Genomic DNA, 20,191 nt, shown 5'->3' on the forward strand with positions numbered 1-20,191 from the left:
ATTCAATTTGCTTAGAATTGTTTCCATTCAGTTTGGTATTCAATATGTATTTGTTTTGCTTACTTTCAAAGACAGTTATTTGCGGTGCGCTAGGAGCGCCCTAGTGTTCGAGCACCCTCCCCGACATTCACCCGCTTCTCTGCATCTTCTTCCGGTGGCTCCCCCTGCTTCCTCTGTTTCTCAAGCCAGGAAGTCCACCTTTGTGAGCCCTGCTCGCCTTCCAGGTGTTTCCCTCTCCACGCCGGGAATTGAAATGATTCTTTACAGATGCGGGTGGCATCCTCTCGTCTCCTGGCTCGCTCGCACCTCCCGCTGCTCACTCTCAGTCACAGAGGCTCACAGACCTGTAGCAACTACACGGCCTACTTGCTTTGGGTCCCACAAGTCAGCTATCTGCCGGCGTCCTGGCTCCTTCTCTGTTCCCAACATGGCTGCCCCCTCTTAAAAAGGGTCCCCTGCTGGTCCCTCCCACACAGGTGTCCCTGTTGCTCTCCTCTAGCTGTTCTCAGGCACGCTTTTTTATAAACCGGCAACCACTTGACAGGTTGCATTTGTAGATTCTAAAATGGGATGGACTGACTATAATCAAAGGGACATGCCTTTCCCCCACAGCACTTTGCAGGCATCTTCCTCGTCCCAGTACTAAAGTGGTGAAATGGTATGTGTTCCTCACTCTTAGTCGCCATTTCCTCGTCCCAGTACTAAAGTGGTGAAATGGTATGTGTTCCTCACTTTTAGTCGCCATTTCCTCGTCCCAGTACTAAAGTGGTGAAATGGTATGTGTTCCTCACTCTTACTCGCCATTTCCTCGTCCCAGTACTAAAGTGGTGAAATGGTATGTGTTCCTCACTCTTACTCGCCATTTCCTCGTTCCAGTACTAAAGTGGTGAAATGGTATGTGTTCCTCACTCTTACTCGCCATTTCCTCGTTCCAGTACTAAAGTGGTGAAATGGTATGTGTTCCTCACTCTTAGTCGCCATTTCCTCGTCCCAGTACTAAAGTGGTGAAATGGTATGTGTTCCTCACTCTTACTCGCCATTTCCTCGTCCCAGTACTAAAGTGGTGAAATGGTATGTGTTCCTCACTCTTAGTCGCCATTTCCTCGTCCCAGTACTAAAGTGGTGAAATGGTATGTGTTCCTCACTCTTAGTCGCCATTTCCTCGTCCCAGTACTAAAGTGGTGAAATGGTATGTGTTCCTCACTTTTAGTCGCCATTTCCTCGTCCCAGTACTAAAGTGGTGAAATGGTATGTGTTCCTCACTCTTAGTCGCCATTTCCTCGTCCCAGTACTAAAGTGGTGAAATGGTATGTGTTCCTCACTCTTACTCGCCATTTCCTCGTCCCAGTACTAAAGTGGTGAAATGGTATGTGTTCCTCACTCTTAGTCGCCATTTCCTCGTCCCAGTACTAAAGTGGTGAAATGGTATGTGTTCCTCACTCTTAGTCGCCATTTCCTCGTTCCATTACTGTCAAGTGTCATATTTGGGGAAATGAAGGGAGCTGCCTTACAATAGCCTATAAAGCCTGGGGGAGGATGAAGTTGGTCTTCAATAGGGAAAACGGGATGCCATGTCTCTGCTGTGGGCACCCCTTTCCAAATCCCCAAGGACCCTCCAGCCAGGTGATCCTCCCTTGCTTCTCCACCCACAGGGTCTGGATCCAAGAGCGATAGCCTTTCCCTGGCCACCTGAACAGAAGATCCATGGGGAGTAGGAGTGAGACTACCTCAGGTTTCTCACAGAGGTCATTGACCCCCAGCTTGGAGATGTGTATTGGGTGTTTTGGCGCTTCAGGTGTTCTTGTCAACAGTGGAGGCCTGGTCAGAGTAGCAGAGAAAAGAGGAAGGAATTGGGCATGAGAATGCCTTCATGTGACGACATTCAGAGGGATTGGCTGAAGTCATCACATGGACACTACTAGGGTTTATGGGACTTGTAGTCTGTGAGGGACTGGAATGGTCTTTTCTGGTTCACTTCCTTACTGTTGGATTATATAAGAAAGGAGTAAAGCATAATACTATTCTCTATCTCATTCACAGAATTCCACACCTCCGTAATGTGCACCAGGATCAATCAACATGGTCAAGCCAAAGTTACGCTACTTGCATTTGCACTGTAATCCATGACATGTAATCACTTATTATTGTCTATAATTAAGAACATATAGACTGTTTTATATTGCGCTTAACAATTCTAATGATAATAATTGTACCACTGTTACTGTACAATATACCAATTACAGAGAAACCCCCCAAAGCCTTACAGGTTACCTCTGCATGAAGAGCTGTACACAATATTGTAAATAAATTAACAAAGAAACACACAAGTTAACAATAGCACCTGGAGCGTTCCAAGTGCTGGACCGGATTACCAAAACAAATGATCTCGGCCCCAAATAACCAGCGAGACTTAAAGAATATGGCAAACTACTACTTTATCACCAATTCAATAAAGTAGGCAAACCTACCAAACAAACAGACTGTGGTTCACACACTCTCAATGCATTTCAGCTACACAAAAGGTTTTATAGCTCAATGTACGTCAGCTATGTCGTCATTCTGCGTGGAAACCTGTCGGCAGAGGGATTGATTAAGGGACACATATACATTTAGTCTGCATATGTATTAGTATAATCATTAGCTGCTCCTTATCTGGTAGGCACGCCTTGAACCACCTCCAACTGCACAAAATACTGATAATAACGTGATACCAGCAGCGGATAGGGCCCGTGCAACAATGTATAGTCCACTATTACACAGGCCCTTATGATAGGTTGGCATTCTCTTACCAACCTTGGACATTCAGCTCGTTAGCAGCACGTAAACGAAACCCAGGTGCAAGGGAACAACATCAGACAACTGCCTTTCCTAGCTAATTAGCCTACCATATCTCATCAGTTAGGCCCTACGCCAAGGCTTCTTCTCTGTGGTTGACCTTGTTGACTGTTCTCTTCCTTAGAACATTAAAGGGAGTGAAGGTACATTGCCATCTTTGTCTGAAGCTTTATGAATAGCTCTTGACTTCTGGTTTTGCACCATGTGTGAGGAGACCATGATATTGTCCATTCTGCCATTCTATTTAGTGCTACTTGATTCAATTATATTATGGAGGTGAGGCGGTGGGCTCTACTAATGACATTTACATCTGTTTTTCTACACAAGTAACTAAGTAAAGGGAAGTTATGCTCCTCATTACACAATGCCTTACCTGTGGTGTGAGGGTTCCAAACACCAAGGGACACATGTAGAGCATGTCCTGAACCCCAATTTATCATCTAAACTCCCACATTCGTCTTGACCAAGTCACCTTGGTTAGTGGTGTTTTGGGTATTTAAGCAGCATGTGTGTATTGCAGTGGGTCATAAAAGGGATACATTACTCACGGTAATCATATTTCTGATGCTTGTATCTGCTTAGATTCACATGCTGTGCATAGGCCGACATCTAGTGGAAGCTGCAGAGTATTACAGTTTGTTTTTTGAAACTCGAAAAAGGGGCGTCGAACTAAGGCGTGCCAGTAATACTATCCCTAGTGCGACGTCCACGTTACCCATGATCCCTCACGCATGTAGGACCCTCAGATTGTATTTTTTCTGACATGAGGTAGCATGAGGAGTAGCGTGAGTACAGAGTATCTAAGCAGATAAGATAGATAAGACTACAAGCATCCATGCGCCTTCCCTCAGAGGGGAGGAAGGGCGGGCACATGTGAATCTAAGCAGATACAAGCATCAGAAATATGATTACGGTGAGTAATGTATCCCTTCTGAGGCTTGTGAATCTGCTTAGATCACATGCTGTGCATAGATTAGCGTGCAGTGTTAGAAGAAGGAGGTGGGATGTGAGAAGGGTCATGAGCAAACAAATGTCTTAGAACTGCTTGTCCCACTTGAGTATCTGTCTTGGAATGAGTGTCAATGCAGTAGTGCTGAGTACAGGTGCGAATAGAACTCCTAGTAGCTGCTTTGCAAATGCTGTCAAGGGGTACATTTGCAATGAAAGCCAGAGTGGCTCCCGTACCTCTTGTGGAGTGGGCCCTTGGTGTGAAAGGCAGTGTTTTATCTGATCGGAAATAGCACAGTTGGATACATCTGACTGTCCACCTAGAGATGGCATTCTTAGAGATGTGGTCACCTTCTCTGCCTGGCGCTATGGAGACAAACAATTGATCTGTCTTTCTTAGCGGCCTGGTCTTGTCTACATAGTAGAGGACCGCTCTCCTCACATCTAGTGTGTGGAGTTTCACCTCAAAAGAGCTTTTGGGTTCTTGGAAGAAGGCCGGTAGCTCAATGGACTGGTTAACATGGAATTTGGAAATGAACTTAGGTGAGAACCTAGGGTGAGTGCGTAAAACCAGTTTGTTCTTATGAATAGTAAAGAAAGGATCCTGTGCTGACAGAGCTTGAATTTCACTGACCTTTCTTATGGATGTGATGGCTACTAAGGAGGCAGTTTTATAAGTCAAGTGTTTGAGACTAGATTTGTGCATGGGCTCGAAGGGGGGGGCATGAGCTTAGCAAGTACCACATTAAGGTCCCAACCTGGTGGTGGGTCAGACATTGGAGGGTGGAGTCTCTTTACCCCTTCCATAAATGCTTTGACAAATGGCACTTTCCACCATGACACCTTGTTATAGGAGGTGGTGTAGGCTGATAAAGCTTCCAGGTGCATTTTGAGTGAGTTAAACACTAATCCTGCATCCAATAGGTGGAGCATATAGGTGACGACATTAGAAGGAGTACAATTAACTGGGTTGATTTGCTTATTCTGGCACCAAATAACGAATAGTTTCCATTTGTCATAGTAACAGTGCCTTGTGTTAGGTTTTCTTGACTCCTTCAAGATATCCATACATCTCTGGAGTAAATCGAGATGTCCGAACTCTATGACTTCAGGAGCCATGCTGCCAAGTTCATTAAGTTGGGCTGAGGATGCACTGTTAGGCCCTCGTGTTGGGAGAGTAGGTTGTACCAGCACAGGAGCTTGATGGGGTCGCACACCGCCAGTTTGCGTAGGTGTGGAAATCATGGTTGTCTCACCCACATAGGAGCAACTAGGATGAGCATCATAGGTTCCCTGTGGATCTTGTTGACCACCTTCCTCATCAGAGGGGTTGGTGGAAAAGCGTAGGCAAACATTACCTGACCAATTTATCCATAGGGCATTCCCCTTGGAGCCTAGCTGGGGGAACATGGATGCGAAGTCTGGGCACTGCCTGTTTTCGCTTGTGGCGAATAGGTCTATAGTGGGGAAGCCCCACTGAGAAAAGAGGTGTCCTACGACTTCTTCATGTAGTGTCCACTTGTGTTCTTCTGGAAGGGGATCCCTGCTCAGAGCATCTGCTAGCGAGCTGAGATCCCCTGGAACATGTTGGGATGACAGGTAAATCTTCCATTTGAGTGCCCATCGCTGTCATGCTGTCTGTTAGGATCTGCACTGACAGGTTGGATGGGAGGGGTTTGAATGCCTGAAGCGCTTTGAAGACTGCCAGAAGTTCTAGCAGATTGGTCTGGTTCTGAGCCACTGTGTGAGAGCAGAGACCCTGAGCTGTATGGTGCAGTTAGTGGGCTCCCCACCCTGCTAGGGAGGCGTCTGTTTTGACAATGGCCTGTATCTCTGGATCGTAGAAGGGTGTCCTCTTCGTAAGATTTTCTCTTGTCCACCAGCAAAGACTCTGTACTAGTGTTGGCGAAACGACCACTAGATCGTCCTACTGACCACTTGCTTGAGACCACTGTTTCGCCAACCATTCCTACATGGGTCGCATGCGCAGGCGCGCGTGGGGAACCAGGTAAATGCAAGATGCCATCATGCCTAGCAAACGCATCGCTTTGCGCACCCTTATTTGGCGACCGGCCTGATGTTGAGGAACTTGCAGCAACAGGTTCCGAATTCTTTCCTCTGATGGAAAGGCCAACCCCTCTTGGGTGTTTAGAACAGCTCCTAGGAACTGTTTTGAGGTGCTTGGCACCAGGCTTGATTTGTTCTCGTTGATTGAGAAGCACAATTGTAAGAGGAGGTTGATTGTTCTTTGAATATTGTATCTGCAAATTACGGGGGTTTCCCCTGTGATGAGCCAGTCGTCCAGGTAAGGGTACACCGGGATTGCCTCCCTGCGTAGCTGGACCGCCACCACCGCCAGTGCCTTGGTGAATACCCTTGGAGCCGAGGCTATTCCGAAGGGCAGCACCTTGAACAGGTAGTGCTAGTTGTCTATTTTGAAACGTAAGAATCGTCTGTGCGCTGGGAACATTGAAATATGAAAATAGGCATCTTTCATATCCAATGTTGCCATGTAATCCCCCTTTTTTAGTCGGGGGATTACCTCTTGGAGTGTAGTCATGCAGCATTTTTGTGGCTTCACACACTTGTTTGCAGGGCACAAATCTAATACTGGGCGCATTGTTAGATCTTTCTTTGGCACAAGGAAGTAGGTTGAATAAATACCCCTGTTTACCTGGTTGCCCGGGACAAGTTCTATGGCATCCTTTGCAAGTAGAGTGGCGATTTCCTCTAGAATGATTTTCTGGTGCTCCAACGAGTGTACCTTCTGTCTTGGAGGATGGTCGTGGGGGCGCTCTAGTAGTTCTATACAGTATCCTGCGGACACTGTGGACAACACCCATCTGTCCGAAGTGATCCCTTCTCATGTGTGGATGAATGTGGAAATGCGCCCCCTACTGGGGATGCATGGGAGGGGACCCGAAGCGGAACGTCACTGTTTACTGGGTGGCGTACCACCTCTGGCGGGGCTGCCTCTACCCCTAGTGCGGCCTCTGCGCTGCCCTCTGGGGAAGGCTTGTGATGCTTGGAACTGATTGTTGCCCCATGAGGTTTCTTGATTTTGATAGTAGTTCAAACCCCTTTGGGAGCTATGGCCCCAAAAGGGATGAAAATTAGAGTTTCCCCTCTGTCCTGAGGGTTTATTTGCAAGTTGTCCGAGAGATTTTAGTGTCTCGTACTCGTCCTTAGCTGTCTTTAAGGCTTCCTCCACTGCCTTGCCGAATAGTACGTCTGGCTCTACTGGCATGTCTATAAGAGTGGCTTGGGTCTCGGGTTTGAACCCTGACTGTCTTAACCATGCGTGACGCTTTATCACAGTGCCTTCTGCGATTAGTCTTCCAGCATTATCTGCTGCATCAAAGTTTGTTTTCAGAATGCATCTTGATACCGACCTTCCATCTGCTGCCATCTGGGCCAACTGGCTCTTCAGTGGTTCAGGTGCGGAGGATACTAAAGCAGCTACCTGTTCCCACTGGTGGCAATTATAGCTTGCCATCAGAGATGTGCTGTTTGCAGTTCGTGCCTGATAGGCGGAAGTGGTGGTAACCTTCCTGCATAGAGTATATAGTCTCTTGCTCTCTTTATCGGGAGGTGCTTCCAAAGAAGTGAGAGGTGTACCTGCCCTTTTTCTGGTGGTTGTTACTACCAGGGAGTCGGGTTTTAATTGGCCTCTAATGTATAGGGGATCAGAAGGTGCGGCATGGAATAATTTTTCAACTCGTGGATTAACCGCACGAGTAAGATTTGGAGTTACCAGCGATGGGTCAATTCTACGCTGGACAGACTTTAATATAGGGATAGCCTGAGCAATGGCTCTTTTGTCACCCAGGATCTCTTCCGCAAAATCCCTGTCTTCTTGGACACCTTGTGTGTCAATTTGAAAATGGGCTGCTGCCTTGGCCAGTACCTCGTTGAGGAGTGGTTGATTATCTACCGGTGAGTTATGCACCAGGGGTTCTTTAGGAATTCGGGATTCAAGATTGTAGGCTTCAGCCTCATCCTCCTCCTCCTCCTGGTCCTCATCATCCCCATAATAAGAGACCCCTGTCTGGTCTTCCATAACTTGTGGGTCTGTTTCATCACAGTATGACTCGGGATGGTAAGCTTCAATGACCAAAGGGTCTGTGACTAAATCCTACACCTGGGCATCAGAGCGGGGTCTTTTATTAGGGGTTTGAAAATCCTTGGACCAGAAGGGGCCGAAGTTGCTGGTGTGTTGGCATAACTATGAAAATAATTAGGGTCTTTTTCATAGAAGTCTGCCATAAATGACATTCTTCTCATAACCTTGTCAATATCAGCTGAGCCCCATTCCTTGGAGCTAGGGATAACTACAACATCTTCTGTTTCTTCTTCCATACACATGTCGTGAGCAGTGGGTGGGGTGATTTTTCATTTAGTGGGAGGGTCAGAGACCTTAGACTTTCCTACTGATTTTGGGCCTTTTGTTTTTCCTTATGAACATGGTGTTCTGAAGGCTTTTTGTGTTGTTTCTCCCCTTTCCTATGACTAGAGGAATGTTTCCCAGTGTTTTTCAGGGCCTCCGAGGAACCTGACGCCTTGGAGGAAGGGCGTTGAATCTCGGGAGTAGACGTTACGCATCCTGACTGGGGATAGAGGTCGGAATCGTCTTCCGACGATCGGGCCTCTAGGAGTATTGGGAGTGCAACACCTTTTCCAACCACGGACCAACCACGGACGGTTGGTCTTTGTCATGAGGCGATCTCGAACGAGACACAGAATCGTGGGACCGCTCTCTTGGTGTCTTCCGTTGCCGATCGCTCAACATGCGTGTCGAATCGTGGCTGGGGCTGATGTGCTTAGTGGAAGTGGTGTGTGTCGCGCTTATGCCGCCGGATGTTGTCCCCATAACTGAGCTGCTGGCCAGTCCTCCAGGGTCGGGGGCTTGCGTGTGGGTGTCTGAAGTCACCCCTCTGCCCTCACCGTCCGAAACGGCAGCATTGCTGCCATCGCTAAAAGACCATTCGGCGTACATGGCCACTCGTTGCCTGGCGTAGTAGGCCCAGCGTTTAGTGGCGCAGTCCTTAAGTGTTTTCGGCTTGAAGAGCTTGCAAGCTCGACAGGTAGCCTCGGGATGGTTTTGTGGGAGACACAAATTGTACATATTGTGCTTATCTACCCAGGGGAACTTCCTGTTACACTTAGGACAGAATCTGAAAGGAGTACTCTCCATATGTATCAATTTGGCAGTGGGCGTGTATATGTAGGAAATAAATGTGGGAGCTTGTATGACCGCCCCCCACTCTCCCTACTTGTATAGGGCCGAGGCCAGAGGCCTTCCAAGGCCCAGGCCAAGGCTAGAAGCCTTCCAAGGCCTAAGGTCCATCATGGAGTTTCGACGGCTGGTTTCCTCGATCTTCACCGGCGTCGATATTCGGCGTAGGGTGGAAAGAACGGGGACGTTTTAACAATAATTTTAGTATAATTGGCAAATGCCAAGGGGACTCCGCAACATGCGTCCGACTAGTATGCCGGAAAATAACAATCTGAGGGTCCTACACGCGTGAGGGATCATGGGTACAGTGGACGTCACACTAGGGATAGTATTACTGGCATGCCCTAGTTCGACGCCCCTTTTCGAGTTTCGAAAAACAAACTGTAATACTCCTCAGCTTCCACTAGATGTCAGCCTATGCACAGCATGTGATCTAAGCAGATTCCAGAATCCTCAGAAATATGAATATAAATGTTGCAGTAGAAATGACATGGGATGTACTCAGTATTGGACTATCTAGGTCATGTCAGCCCCATCTCTTACCTTGCCAGGGCCATCATATTTGCAAGAAGTGCTATCCGTCGGGCAGCCCCCATAGTTCTCCTGGCATGGATTGATGGCGAGGCACACAGTGCCATCCCCCTTATATCCCTCTTTGCAAGTGCACCGATGGAGGTTGGGTCCGAGGTAAGTGCATTCGCCAGCTGTTCGATGGCAGACGTTCTTTTTGCATGGATTGATAGCTGGGAAAGAAATTCAAAATATATTCAACCAGCATATTTAGAAAAACAACTTTAAGAACGATCTACGCTTGTCACATCCATTCCACAAACAAAGCTTTTCAAAACAGGAATCATCGAATTTTCCTCATAAGACAGAAGTTGGCCACCCACCCCACTGGGCAGAGAAATGGCCAGCAAAGCTGGAACTGGCTTCAGCAAGAGTTATAAGTGGGTGGATTAAAGGGCTGTTGCATGTCATAAAAGTAATGGTCACAATTAACTGGAAGGAAGATGCCAAATATTCTGCGCCCGTCCTCATTCTTCTTCAACAAAAGCATAACTTTGAAGAGTTGGGGTAAGGGTGATTCCCCGGGGCCGTCTATGGGGAGGCAGGAGCAGTAGTCCAAATTCACAAAACCAGATTCTCTGGCTAGCTATTTGGGTCTGGATTCTCACAACAGACACCAGACAGATGGCGCAGAACATGGGTTCCATGCCTCAGGATATCCAGTTAGAAAAAGTCACCCAGATTTGCAGCTCCAAGGACAGGGCTGCTTTTCCTTTGCATCAGTGAAGCAAGGGGACTTGTGCACTTTACAGGCCTATTCATTCATACATTAAAGAGGGAAACAAGTCTTTCTAAGAAGTGTGCAGAAGCTACTTTCCATGGGCTGGTAGGAGAGATGTTTGAAACGTTAACCTAAGTTCTCACTGAAATCAAGTGCAACTATTTGTGAACAGAGATGAGCAGTTCTCCCTAATGTCCCCATGACTTACTGTTTGGTAGCTTAGCTAAAGCCTTACACCCTGCTAAGGTGATGTGGGGTGCAAACCAAACCATGTAATCAGTATGGGCGATATACAAAGCAACGCCCAGACAAATTAAACTAAAAGAAACAATGAGAATAGAGTACTACACAACACACTGGAGATATTTTCCCAGCTAATATGCTGGCAGGATTTTGGAGCTTGGAATTTGAAATGTCACCGGGTATGTTTTCTCTCTCCTTGTTATAAAACCAAATATCCAGAAAACTGTTTACCCGTTCAGACTGGAGGCCCATTCACGAGTGAGCACAAAGGATTTTTTAAAAAAATATTTTGTTTTATTTGTATTTCTATATGGTTAATACAACATCAACCTTTGACAATAAATAACATAACACAGACATTAAATTGTCATTCTAAAAAAACAACGTTATTCAAAACAGACCTATTTTAAATTCATTCACGCGTCAATAAAACAGATTTAGTTGTGCAAGGTATCCCAGGGTAAATAAAATCAAAGATGCACAAATGCCCTCCAGGATGTGATGCCATAATTGTCAACATTAATAAACCTCAGACTATGTATATAATCTTTGAAATGTACCATTTATTACATAATTAAAGCGGGACATATCATTAAAAGTGTTTCAATGTTTCACTTTCCTTTTAATTCCCACAATACTGACAATAAAACAATTGTTTGGGTATTAAATTATGGGTAGCTAACATTTCTCTGGTTGGTAGCAAGTTAAACCTAAACCTCACCAAATTAACCCGCATATGATAATTAGAAAATCTTTAAAGATAAGAGCCCACAACATCCAACATCTTGTGTGCATTCGGAAGTTGTGTATAATGTACACATCTATGTGTGGTTTCACACCTTACCAACCCATCTGTACTATACATGGAAAGTTTAAGACTTCACAGGTTCGGAAGTGAGACCTCCCTTGTGGTATCAGCTTCTAATGTCATATTCCCACACAGCTGAAAAAAGCTACAAATGGACTTTACTCGAGGATTTCTAGATAAAATATTCAAATCTAAAAATAAAAAATCTTTAAGAGGATCCAATATTTTCCGATAAAATTTCACTCTGGTCTTCCGTGATTTAATGCCTACCTGAAATCGTATAACAGAAACCGGTGCACAATTCGGTAATTTGAGCACTTTGCGCCAAATCACAGCCTCAAGTTCATCTAATTTATCTAGAACCCACAATTGCAAAACCTCACTGCCATAAATTCCTTTTGGCACCACTTTACCATGATAAAACTTTATAAGTGGTAATATAGAAAATGTGCTTTGAGTTTAGGATTATAACCACTGTTTCTGTGTTGAAGTCTACCTTTTCAGTCCTGTGCTCAGCAGAGTCTGCTGGCTGGGGAACCCACCCCGCAAATTGATGCAACATCTGCAGGTGGTTAATGGGGGACCCCAGTCTCTCCCCTCCATAGCTTGCTAACACCCAGGTACAAGACTATGTGAAGGTGAATGGGGTAACTCAGCACCCACCTCGCGTTCCACAAGTCTGGACATCAAGGACAAGATAAAGGGCCTCATTACAAGTACAGCCTTGCGGGTGAAAACAGCAGTAAAGTGGCAGTAATTCTGCTACCGCCACTTTACGGCTACATTACTGCATTGCCGTAGTATGGGTTTTGGTGGTAAGGCGGATGGTGAGCTGGGGGTGCGTCTTCCACTTTACTGCTGAAACGGGGCAGAGACGTTCCAGTCTGCACATGCACCCTCTGTGAGGGTGCATGGAGTGGGACGGAAGATCCGTGTACCACCATTGTCCTGGCCGGGATGGGGGGGATCAAGGTCATGGTCATTGCTTTGGAGCTTTTTCATTCTGACGATCATAGTGAAGGGAATCTTCTCTGACCAGCTGCCACATTAACCTTCTCCTGATACCAGTGGGGGAGTCTCTGCCTTTTCAGCTGTAGAAGAGAAATCTATTGGAGGAGCGCCGCAGCAGTGAAACAAATCTGGAACAACATTGTCGTTTCCCCACCGATCTGGAAATCGGCATCATCTGTGACGCAACACACTTTATTGGTCGTACCTCGCCTTCTGTGGTGTACTGACTTTAATTAGCCAATTGGCGAGGTATGTATAGACACAAATCTTCTAGGCCTTCTTTAGGTGGGTGCTTCCACTGCACTTTGGAAAGACTGTTGCAGACACTGTTGAGACCGAATGGTGATACTTTGTGCTGAACGTATTGGTTCTTCAGCCTCCTATCAGGGTTGTTTTGTCATCGGAATGTAAATGTCTGTATCATGGAAGAGGTGCAGAGCTCATCTTTGTTTATGAACTTCTCCTTCTTCGATCTGGTGTTAGGCCAGCATCCTGAATTTTTCCTTCTTCGCCCATGTATTGCCACTCTGAGATGCCCACAGAAGATCTGGTGTTAGGCCAGCATCCTGAATTTTTCCTTCTTCGCCCATGTATTGCCACTCTGAGATGCCCACAGAAGATCTGGTGTTAGGCCAGCATCCTGAATTTTTCCTTCTTCGCCCATGTATTGCCACTCTGAGATGCCCACAGAAGATCTGATGTTAGTCCAGCATCCTGAATTTCTCCTTCTTCGCCCATGTATTGCCACTCTGAGATGCCCACAGAAGATCTGATGTTAGGCCAGCATCCTGAATTTCTCCTTTTTGGCCCATGTATTGCCACTCTGAGATGCCCACAGAAGATCTGGTGTTAGGCCAGCATCCTGAATTTCTCCTTTTTGGCCCATGTATTGCCACTCTGAGATGCCCACAGAAGATCTGGTGTTAGGCCAGCATCCTGAATTTCTCCTTCTTCGCCCATGTATTGCCACTCTGAGATGCCCACAGAAGATCTGGTGTTAGGCCAGCATCCTGAATTTCTCCTTCTTCGCCCATGTATTGCCACTCTGAGATGCCCACAGAAGATCTGGTGTTAGGCCAGCATCCTGAGATTCTCCTTCTTCGCCCATGTATTGCCACTCTGAGATGCCCACAGAAGATCTGATGTTAGGCCAGCATCCTGAATTTCTCCTTTTTGGCCCATGTATTGCCACTCTGAGATGCCCACAGAAGATCTGGTGTTAGGCCAGCATCCTGAATTTCTCCTTTTTGGCCCATGTATTGCCACTCTGAGATGCCCACAGAAGATCTGGTGTTAGGCCAGCATCCTGAATTTCTCCTTCTTCGCCCATGTATTGCCACTCTGAGATGCCCACAGAAGATCTGATGTTAGGCCAGCATCCTGAATTTCTCCTTTTTGGCCCATGTATTGCCACTCTGAGATGCCCACAGAAGATCTGGTGTTAGGCCAGCATCCTGAATTTCTCTTTCTTCGCCCATGTATTGCCACCCTGAGATGCCCACAGAAGATCTGGTGTTAGGCCAGCATCCTGAATTTCTCCTTCTTCGCCCATGTATTGCCACCCTGAGATGCCCACAGAAGATCTGGTGTTAGGCCAGCATCCTGAATTTCTCCTTCTTCGCCCATGTATTGCCACTCTGAGATGCCCACAGAAGATCTGGTGTTAGTCCAGCATCCTGAACTTCTCCTTCTTCGCCCATGTATTGCCACTCTGAGATGCCCACAGAAGATCTGATGTTAGGCCAGCATCCTGAATTTCTCCTTCTTCGCCCATGTATTGCCACCCTGAGATGCACACAGAAGATCTGGTGTTAGGCCAGCATCCTGAATTTCTCCTTCTTCGCCCATGTATTGCCACTCTGAGATGCCCACAGAAGATCTGGTGTTAGGCCAGCATCCTGAATTTCTCCTTCTTCGCCCATGTATTGCCACCCTGAGATGCCCACAGAAGATCTGATGTTAGGCCAGCATCCTGAATTTCTCCTTTTTGGCCCATGTATTGCCACTCTGAGATGCCCACAGAAGATCTGGTGTTAGGCCAGCATCCTGAATTTCTCCTTCTTCGCCCATGCATTGCCACTCTGAGATGCCCACAGAAGATCTGGTGTTAGGCCAGCATCCTGAATTTCTCTTTCTTCGCCCATGTATTGCCACTCTGAGATGCCAACAGAAGATCTGATGTTAGTCCAGCATCCTGAATTTCTCCTTCTTCGCCCATGTATTGCCACTCTGAGATGCCCACAGAAGATCTGGTGTTAGGCCAGCATCCTGAACTTCTCCTTCTTCGCCCATGCATTGCCACTCTGAGATGCCCACAGAAGATCTGGTGTTAGGCCAGCATCCTGAATTTCTCCTTCTTCGCCCATGCATTACCACTCTGAGATGCCCACAGCAGATCTGGTGTTAGGCCAACATCCTGAATTTCTCTTTCTTCGCCCATGTATTGCCACTCTGAGATGCCCACAGAAGATCTGATGTTAGTCCAGCATCCTGAATTTCTCCTTCTTCGCCCATGTATTGCCACTCTGAGATGCCCACAGAAGATCTGATGTTAGGCCAGCATCCTGAATTTCTCCTTCTTCGCCCATGCATTGCCACTCTGAGATGCCCACAGAAGATCTGGTGTTAGTCCAGCATCCTGAATTTCTCCTTCTTCGCCCATGTATTGCCACTCTGAGATGCCCACAGAAGATCTGGTGTTAGGCCAGCATCCTGAACTTCTCCTTCTTCGCCCATGCATTGCCACTCTGAGATGCCCACAGAAGATCTGGTGTTAGGCCAGCATCCTGAATTTCTCCTTCTTCGCCCATGCATTGCCACTCTGAGATGCCCACAGCAGATCTGGTGTTAGGCCAACATCCTGAATTTCTCTTTCTTCGCCCATGCATAGCCACTCTGAGATGCCCACAGAAGATCTGATGTTAGTCCAGCATCCTGAATTTCTCCTTCTTCGCCCATGTATTGCCACTCTGAGATGCCCACAGAAGATCTGGTGTTAGGCCAGCATCCTGAATTTCTCTTTCTTCGCCCATGTATTGCCACTCTGAGATGCCCACAGAAGATCTGGTGTTAGGCCAGCATCCTGAATTTCTCCTTCTTCGCCCATGCATTGCCACTCTGAGATGCCCACAGAAGATCTGGTGTTAGGCCAGCATCCTGAATTTCTCCTTTTTGGCCCATGTATTGCCACTCTGAGATGCCCACAGAAGATCTGGTGTTAGGCCAGCATCCTGAATTTCTCTTTCTGTGCCCATGTATTGCCACTCTGAGATGCCCACAGCAGATCTGATGTTAGGCCAGCATCCTGAATTTCTCCTTCTTCGCCCATGTATTGCCACTCTGAGATGCCCACAGAAGATCTGGTGTTAGTCCAGCATCCTGAATTTCTCCTTCTTCGCCCATGTATTGCCACCCTGAGATGCCCACAGAAGATCTGGTGTTAGGCCAGCATCCTGAATTTCTCCTTCTTCGCCCATTTATTGCCACTCTGAGATGCCCACAGAAGATCTGCTGTTAGGCCAGCATCCTGAATTTCTCCTTCTTCGCCCATGTATTGCCACTCTGAGATGCCCACAGAAGATCTGGTGTTAGGCCAGCATCCTGAATTTTTCCTTCTTCGCCCATGTATTGCCACTCTGAGATGCCCACAGAAGATCTGATGTTAGTCCAGCATCCTGAATTTCTCCTTCTTCGCCCATGTATTGCCACTCTGAGATGCCCACAGAAGATCTGGTGTTAGTCCAGCATCCTGAATTTCTCCTTCTTCGCCCATGTATTGCCACTCTGAGATGCCCACAGAAGATCTGGTGTTAGGCCAGCATCCTGAATTTCTCCTTCTTCGCCCATGTATTGCCACTCTGAGATGCCCACAGAAGATCTGGTGTTAGGCCAGCATCCTGAATTTCTCCTTCTTCGCCCATGTATTGCCACTCTGAGATGCCCACAGAAGATCTGGTGTTAGGCCAGCATCCTGAGATTCTCCTTCTTCGCCCATGTATTGCCACTCTGAGATGCCCACAGAAGATCTGATGTTAGGCCAGCATCCTGAATTTCTCCTTTTTGGCCCATGTATTGCCACTCTGAGATGCCCACAGAAGATCTGGTGTTAGGCCAGCATCCTGAATTTCTCCTTTTTGGCCCATGTATTGCCACTCTGAGATGCCCACAGAAGATCTGGTGTTAGGCCAGCATCCTGAATTTCTCCTTCTTCGCCCATGTATTGCCACTCTGAGATGCCCACAGAAGATCTGATGTTAGGCCAGCATCCTGAATTTCTCCTTTTTGGCCCATGTATTGCCACTCTGAGATGCCCACAGAAGATCTGGTGTTAGGCCAGCATCCTGAATTTCTCTTTCTTCGCCCATGTATTGCCACCCTGAGATGCCCACAGAAGATCTGGTGTTAGGCCAGCATCCTGAATTTCTCCTTCTTCGCCCATGTATTGCCACCCTGAGATGCCCACAGAAGATCTGGTGTTAGGCCAGCATCCTGAATTTCTCCTTCTTCGCCCATGTATTGCCACTCTGAGATGCCCACAGAAGATCTGGTGTTAGTCCAGCATCCTGAACTTCTCCTTCTTCGCCCATGTATTGCCACTCTGAGATGCCCACAGAAGATCTGATGTTAGGCCAGCATCCTGAATTTCTCCTTCTTCGCCCATGTATTGCCACCCTGAGATGCACACAGAAGATCTGGTGTTAGGCCAGCATCCTGAATTTCTCCTTCTTCGCCCATGTATTGCCACTCTGAGATGCCCACAGAAGATCTGGTGTTAGGCCAGCATCCTGAATTTCTCCTTCTTCGCCCATGTATTGCCACCCTGAGATGCCCACAGAAGATCTGATGTTAGGCCAGCATCCTGAATTTCTCCTTTTTGGCCCATGTATTGCCACTCTGAGATGCCCACAGAAGATCTGGTGTTAGGCCAGCATCCTGAATTTCTCCTTCTTCGCCCATGCATTGCCACTCTGAGATGCCCACAGAAGATCTGGTGTTAGGCCAGCATCCTGAATTTCTCTTTCTTCGCCCATGTATTGCCACTCTGAGATGCCAACAGAAGATCTGATGTTAGTCCAGCATCCTGAATTTCTCCTTCTTCGCCCATGTATTGCCACTCTGAGATGCCCACAGAAGATCTGGTGTTAGGCCAGCATCCTGAACTTCTCCTTCTTCGCCCATGCATTGCCACTCTGAGATGCCCACAGAAGATCTGGTGTTAGGCCAGCATCCTGAATTTCTCCTTCTTCGCCCATGCATTGCCACTCTGAGATGCCCACAGCAGATCTGGTGTTAGGCCAACATCCTGAATTTCTCTTTCTTCGCCCATGTATTGCCACTCTGAGATGCCCACAGAAGATCTGATGTTAGTCCAGCATCCTGAATTTCTCCTTCTTCGCCCATGTATTGCCACTCTGAGATGCCCACAGAAGATCTGATGTTAGGCCAGCATCCTGAATTTCTCCTTCTTCGCCCATGCATTGCCACTCTGAGATGCCCACAGAAGATCTGGTGTTAGTCCAGCATCCTGAATTTCTCCTTCTTCGCCCATGTATTGCCACTCTGAGATGCCCACAGAAGATCTGGTGTTAGGCCAGCATCCTGAACTTCTCCTTCTTCGCCCATGCATTGCCACTCTGAGATGCCCACAGAAGATCTGGTGTTAGGCCAGCATCCTGAATTTCTCCTTCTTCGCCCATGCATTGCCACTCTGAGATGCCCACAGCAGATCTGGTGTTAGGCCAACATCCTGAATTTCTCTTTCTTCGCCCATGCATAGCCACTCTGAGATGCCCACAGAAGATCTGATGTTAGTCCAGCATCCTGAATTTCTCCTTCTTCGCCCATGTATTGCCACTCTGAGATGCCCACAGAAGATCTGGTGTTAGGCCAGCATCCTGAATTTCTCTTTCTTCGCCCATGTATTGCCACTCTGAGATGCCCACAGAAGATCTGGTGTTAGGCCAGCATCCTGAATTTCTCCTTCTTCGCCCATGCATTGCCACTCTGAGATGCCCACAGAAGATCTGGTGTTAGGCCAGCATCCTGAATTTCTCCTTTTTGGCCCATGTATTGCCACTCTGAGATGCCCACAGAAGATCTGGTGTTAGGCCAGCATCCTGAATTTCTCTTTCTGTGCCCATGTATTGCCACTCTGAGATGCCCACAGCAGATCTGATGTTAGGCCAGCATCCTGAATTTCTCCTTCTTCGCCCATGTATTGCCACTCTGAGATGCCCACAGAAGATCTGGTGTTAGTCCAGCATCCTGAATTTCTCCTTCTTCGCCCATGTATTGCCACCCTGAGATGCCCACAGAAGATCTGGTGTTAGGCCAGCATCCTGAATTTCTCCTTCTTCGCCCATTTATTGCCACTCTGAGATGCCCACAGAAGATCTGCTGTTAGGCCAGCATCCTGAATTTCTCCTTCTTCGCCCATGTATTGCCACTCTGAGATGCCCACAGAAGATCTGGTGTTAGGCCAGCATCCTGAATTTTTCCTTCTTCGCCCATGTATTGCCACTCTGAGATGCCCACAGAAGATCTGATGTTAGTCCAGCATCCTGAATTTCTCCTTCTTCGCCCATGTATTGCCACTCTGAGATGCCCACAGAAGATCTGGTGTTAGTCCAGCATCCTGAATTTCTCCTTCTTCGCCCATGTATTGCCACTCTGAGATGCCCACAGAAGATCTGGTGTTAGGCCAGCATCCTGAATTTCTCCTTCTTCGCCCATGTATTGCCACTCTGAGATGCCCACAGAAGATCTGGTGTTAGGCCAGCATCCTGAATTTCTCTTTCTTTGCCCATGTATTGCCACTCTGAGATGCCCACAGCAGATCTGATGTTAGGCCAGCATCCTGAATTTCTCCTTCTTCGCCCATGTATTGCCACCCTGAGATGCCCACAGAGGATCTGGTGTTAGGCCAGCATCCTGAATTTCTCCTTCTTCGCCCATGCATTGCCACCCTGAGATGCCCACAGAAGATCTGGTGTTAGGCCAGCATCCTGAATTTCTCTTTCTTCGCCCATGTATTGCCACTCTGCGATGCCCACAGAAGATCTGATGTTAGTCCAGCATCCTGAATTTCTCTTTCTTCGCCCATGTATTGCCACTCTGAGATGCCCACAGAAGATCTGATGTTAGTCCAGCATCCTGAATTTCTCCTTCTTCGCCCATGTATTGCCACCCTGAGATGCCCACAGAAGATCTGGTTTTAGGCCAGCATCCTGAATTTCTCCTTCTTCGCCCATGTATTGCCACTCTGAGATGCCCACAGAAGATCTGATGTTAGTCCAGCATCCTGAACTTCTCCTTCTTCGCCCATGTATTGCCACTCTGAGATGCCCACAGAAGATCTGATGTTAGGCCAGCATCCTGAACTTCTCCTTCTTCGCCCATTTATTGCCACTCTGAGATGCACACAGCAGATCTGGTGTTAGGCCAGCATCCTGAATTTCTCCTTCTTCGCCCATGTATTGCCACTCTGAGATGCCCACAGAAGATCTGGTGTTAGGCCAGCATCCTGAATTTCTCCTTCTTCGCCCATGTATTGCCACTCTGAGATGCCCACAGAAGATCTGGTGTTAGGCCAGCATCCTGAATTTCTCCTTTTTGGCCCATGTATTGCCACTCTGAGATGCCCACAGAAGATCTGGTGTTAGTCCAGCATCCTGAACTTCTCCTTCTTCGCCCATGTATTGCCACTCTGAGATGCCCACAGAAGATCTGATGTTAGGCCAGCATCCTGAACTTCTCCTTCTTCGCCCATGTATTGCCACTCTGAGATGCCCACAGAAGATCTGATGTTAGGCCAGCATCC

General features: G+C 47.4%; 1 protein-coding gene across 1 annotated transcript in view; it reads right to left on the bottom strand.

Moving 5' to 3' along the window:
- STAB2 (stabilin 2) overlaps window positions 1–20,191 on the bottom strand; it is a 1,783,079-nt gene that overhangs the window by 1,509,378 nt on the left and 253,510 nt on the right. The window contains exon 8 of the mRNA XM_069629923.1: window positions 9,563–9,762. Coding sequence (XP_069486024.1) covers window positions 9,563–9,762 — 200 coding nt within the window. The remainder of the gene's footprint in view (window positions 1–9,562; window positions 9,763–20,191) is intronic.

The sequence above is a fragment of the Ambystoma mexicanum genome, chromosome 12 (genome assembly GCF_040938575.1).
Source record: "Ambystoma mexicanum isolate Mex_15411 chromosome 12, UKY_AmexF1_1, whole genome shotgun sequence".
Lineage (NCBI taxonomy): Eukaryota > Metazoa > Chordata > Amphibia > Caudata > Ambystomatidae > Ambystoma > Ambystoma mexicanum.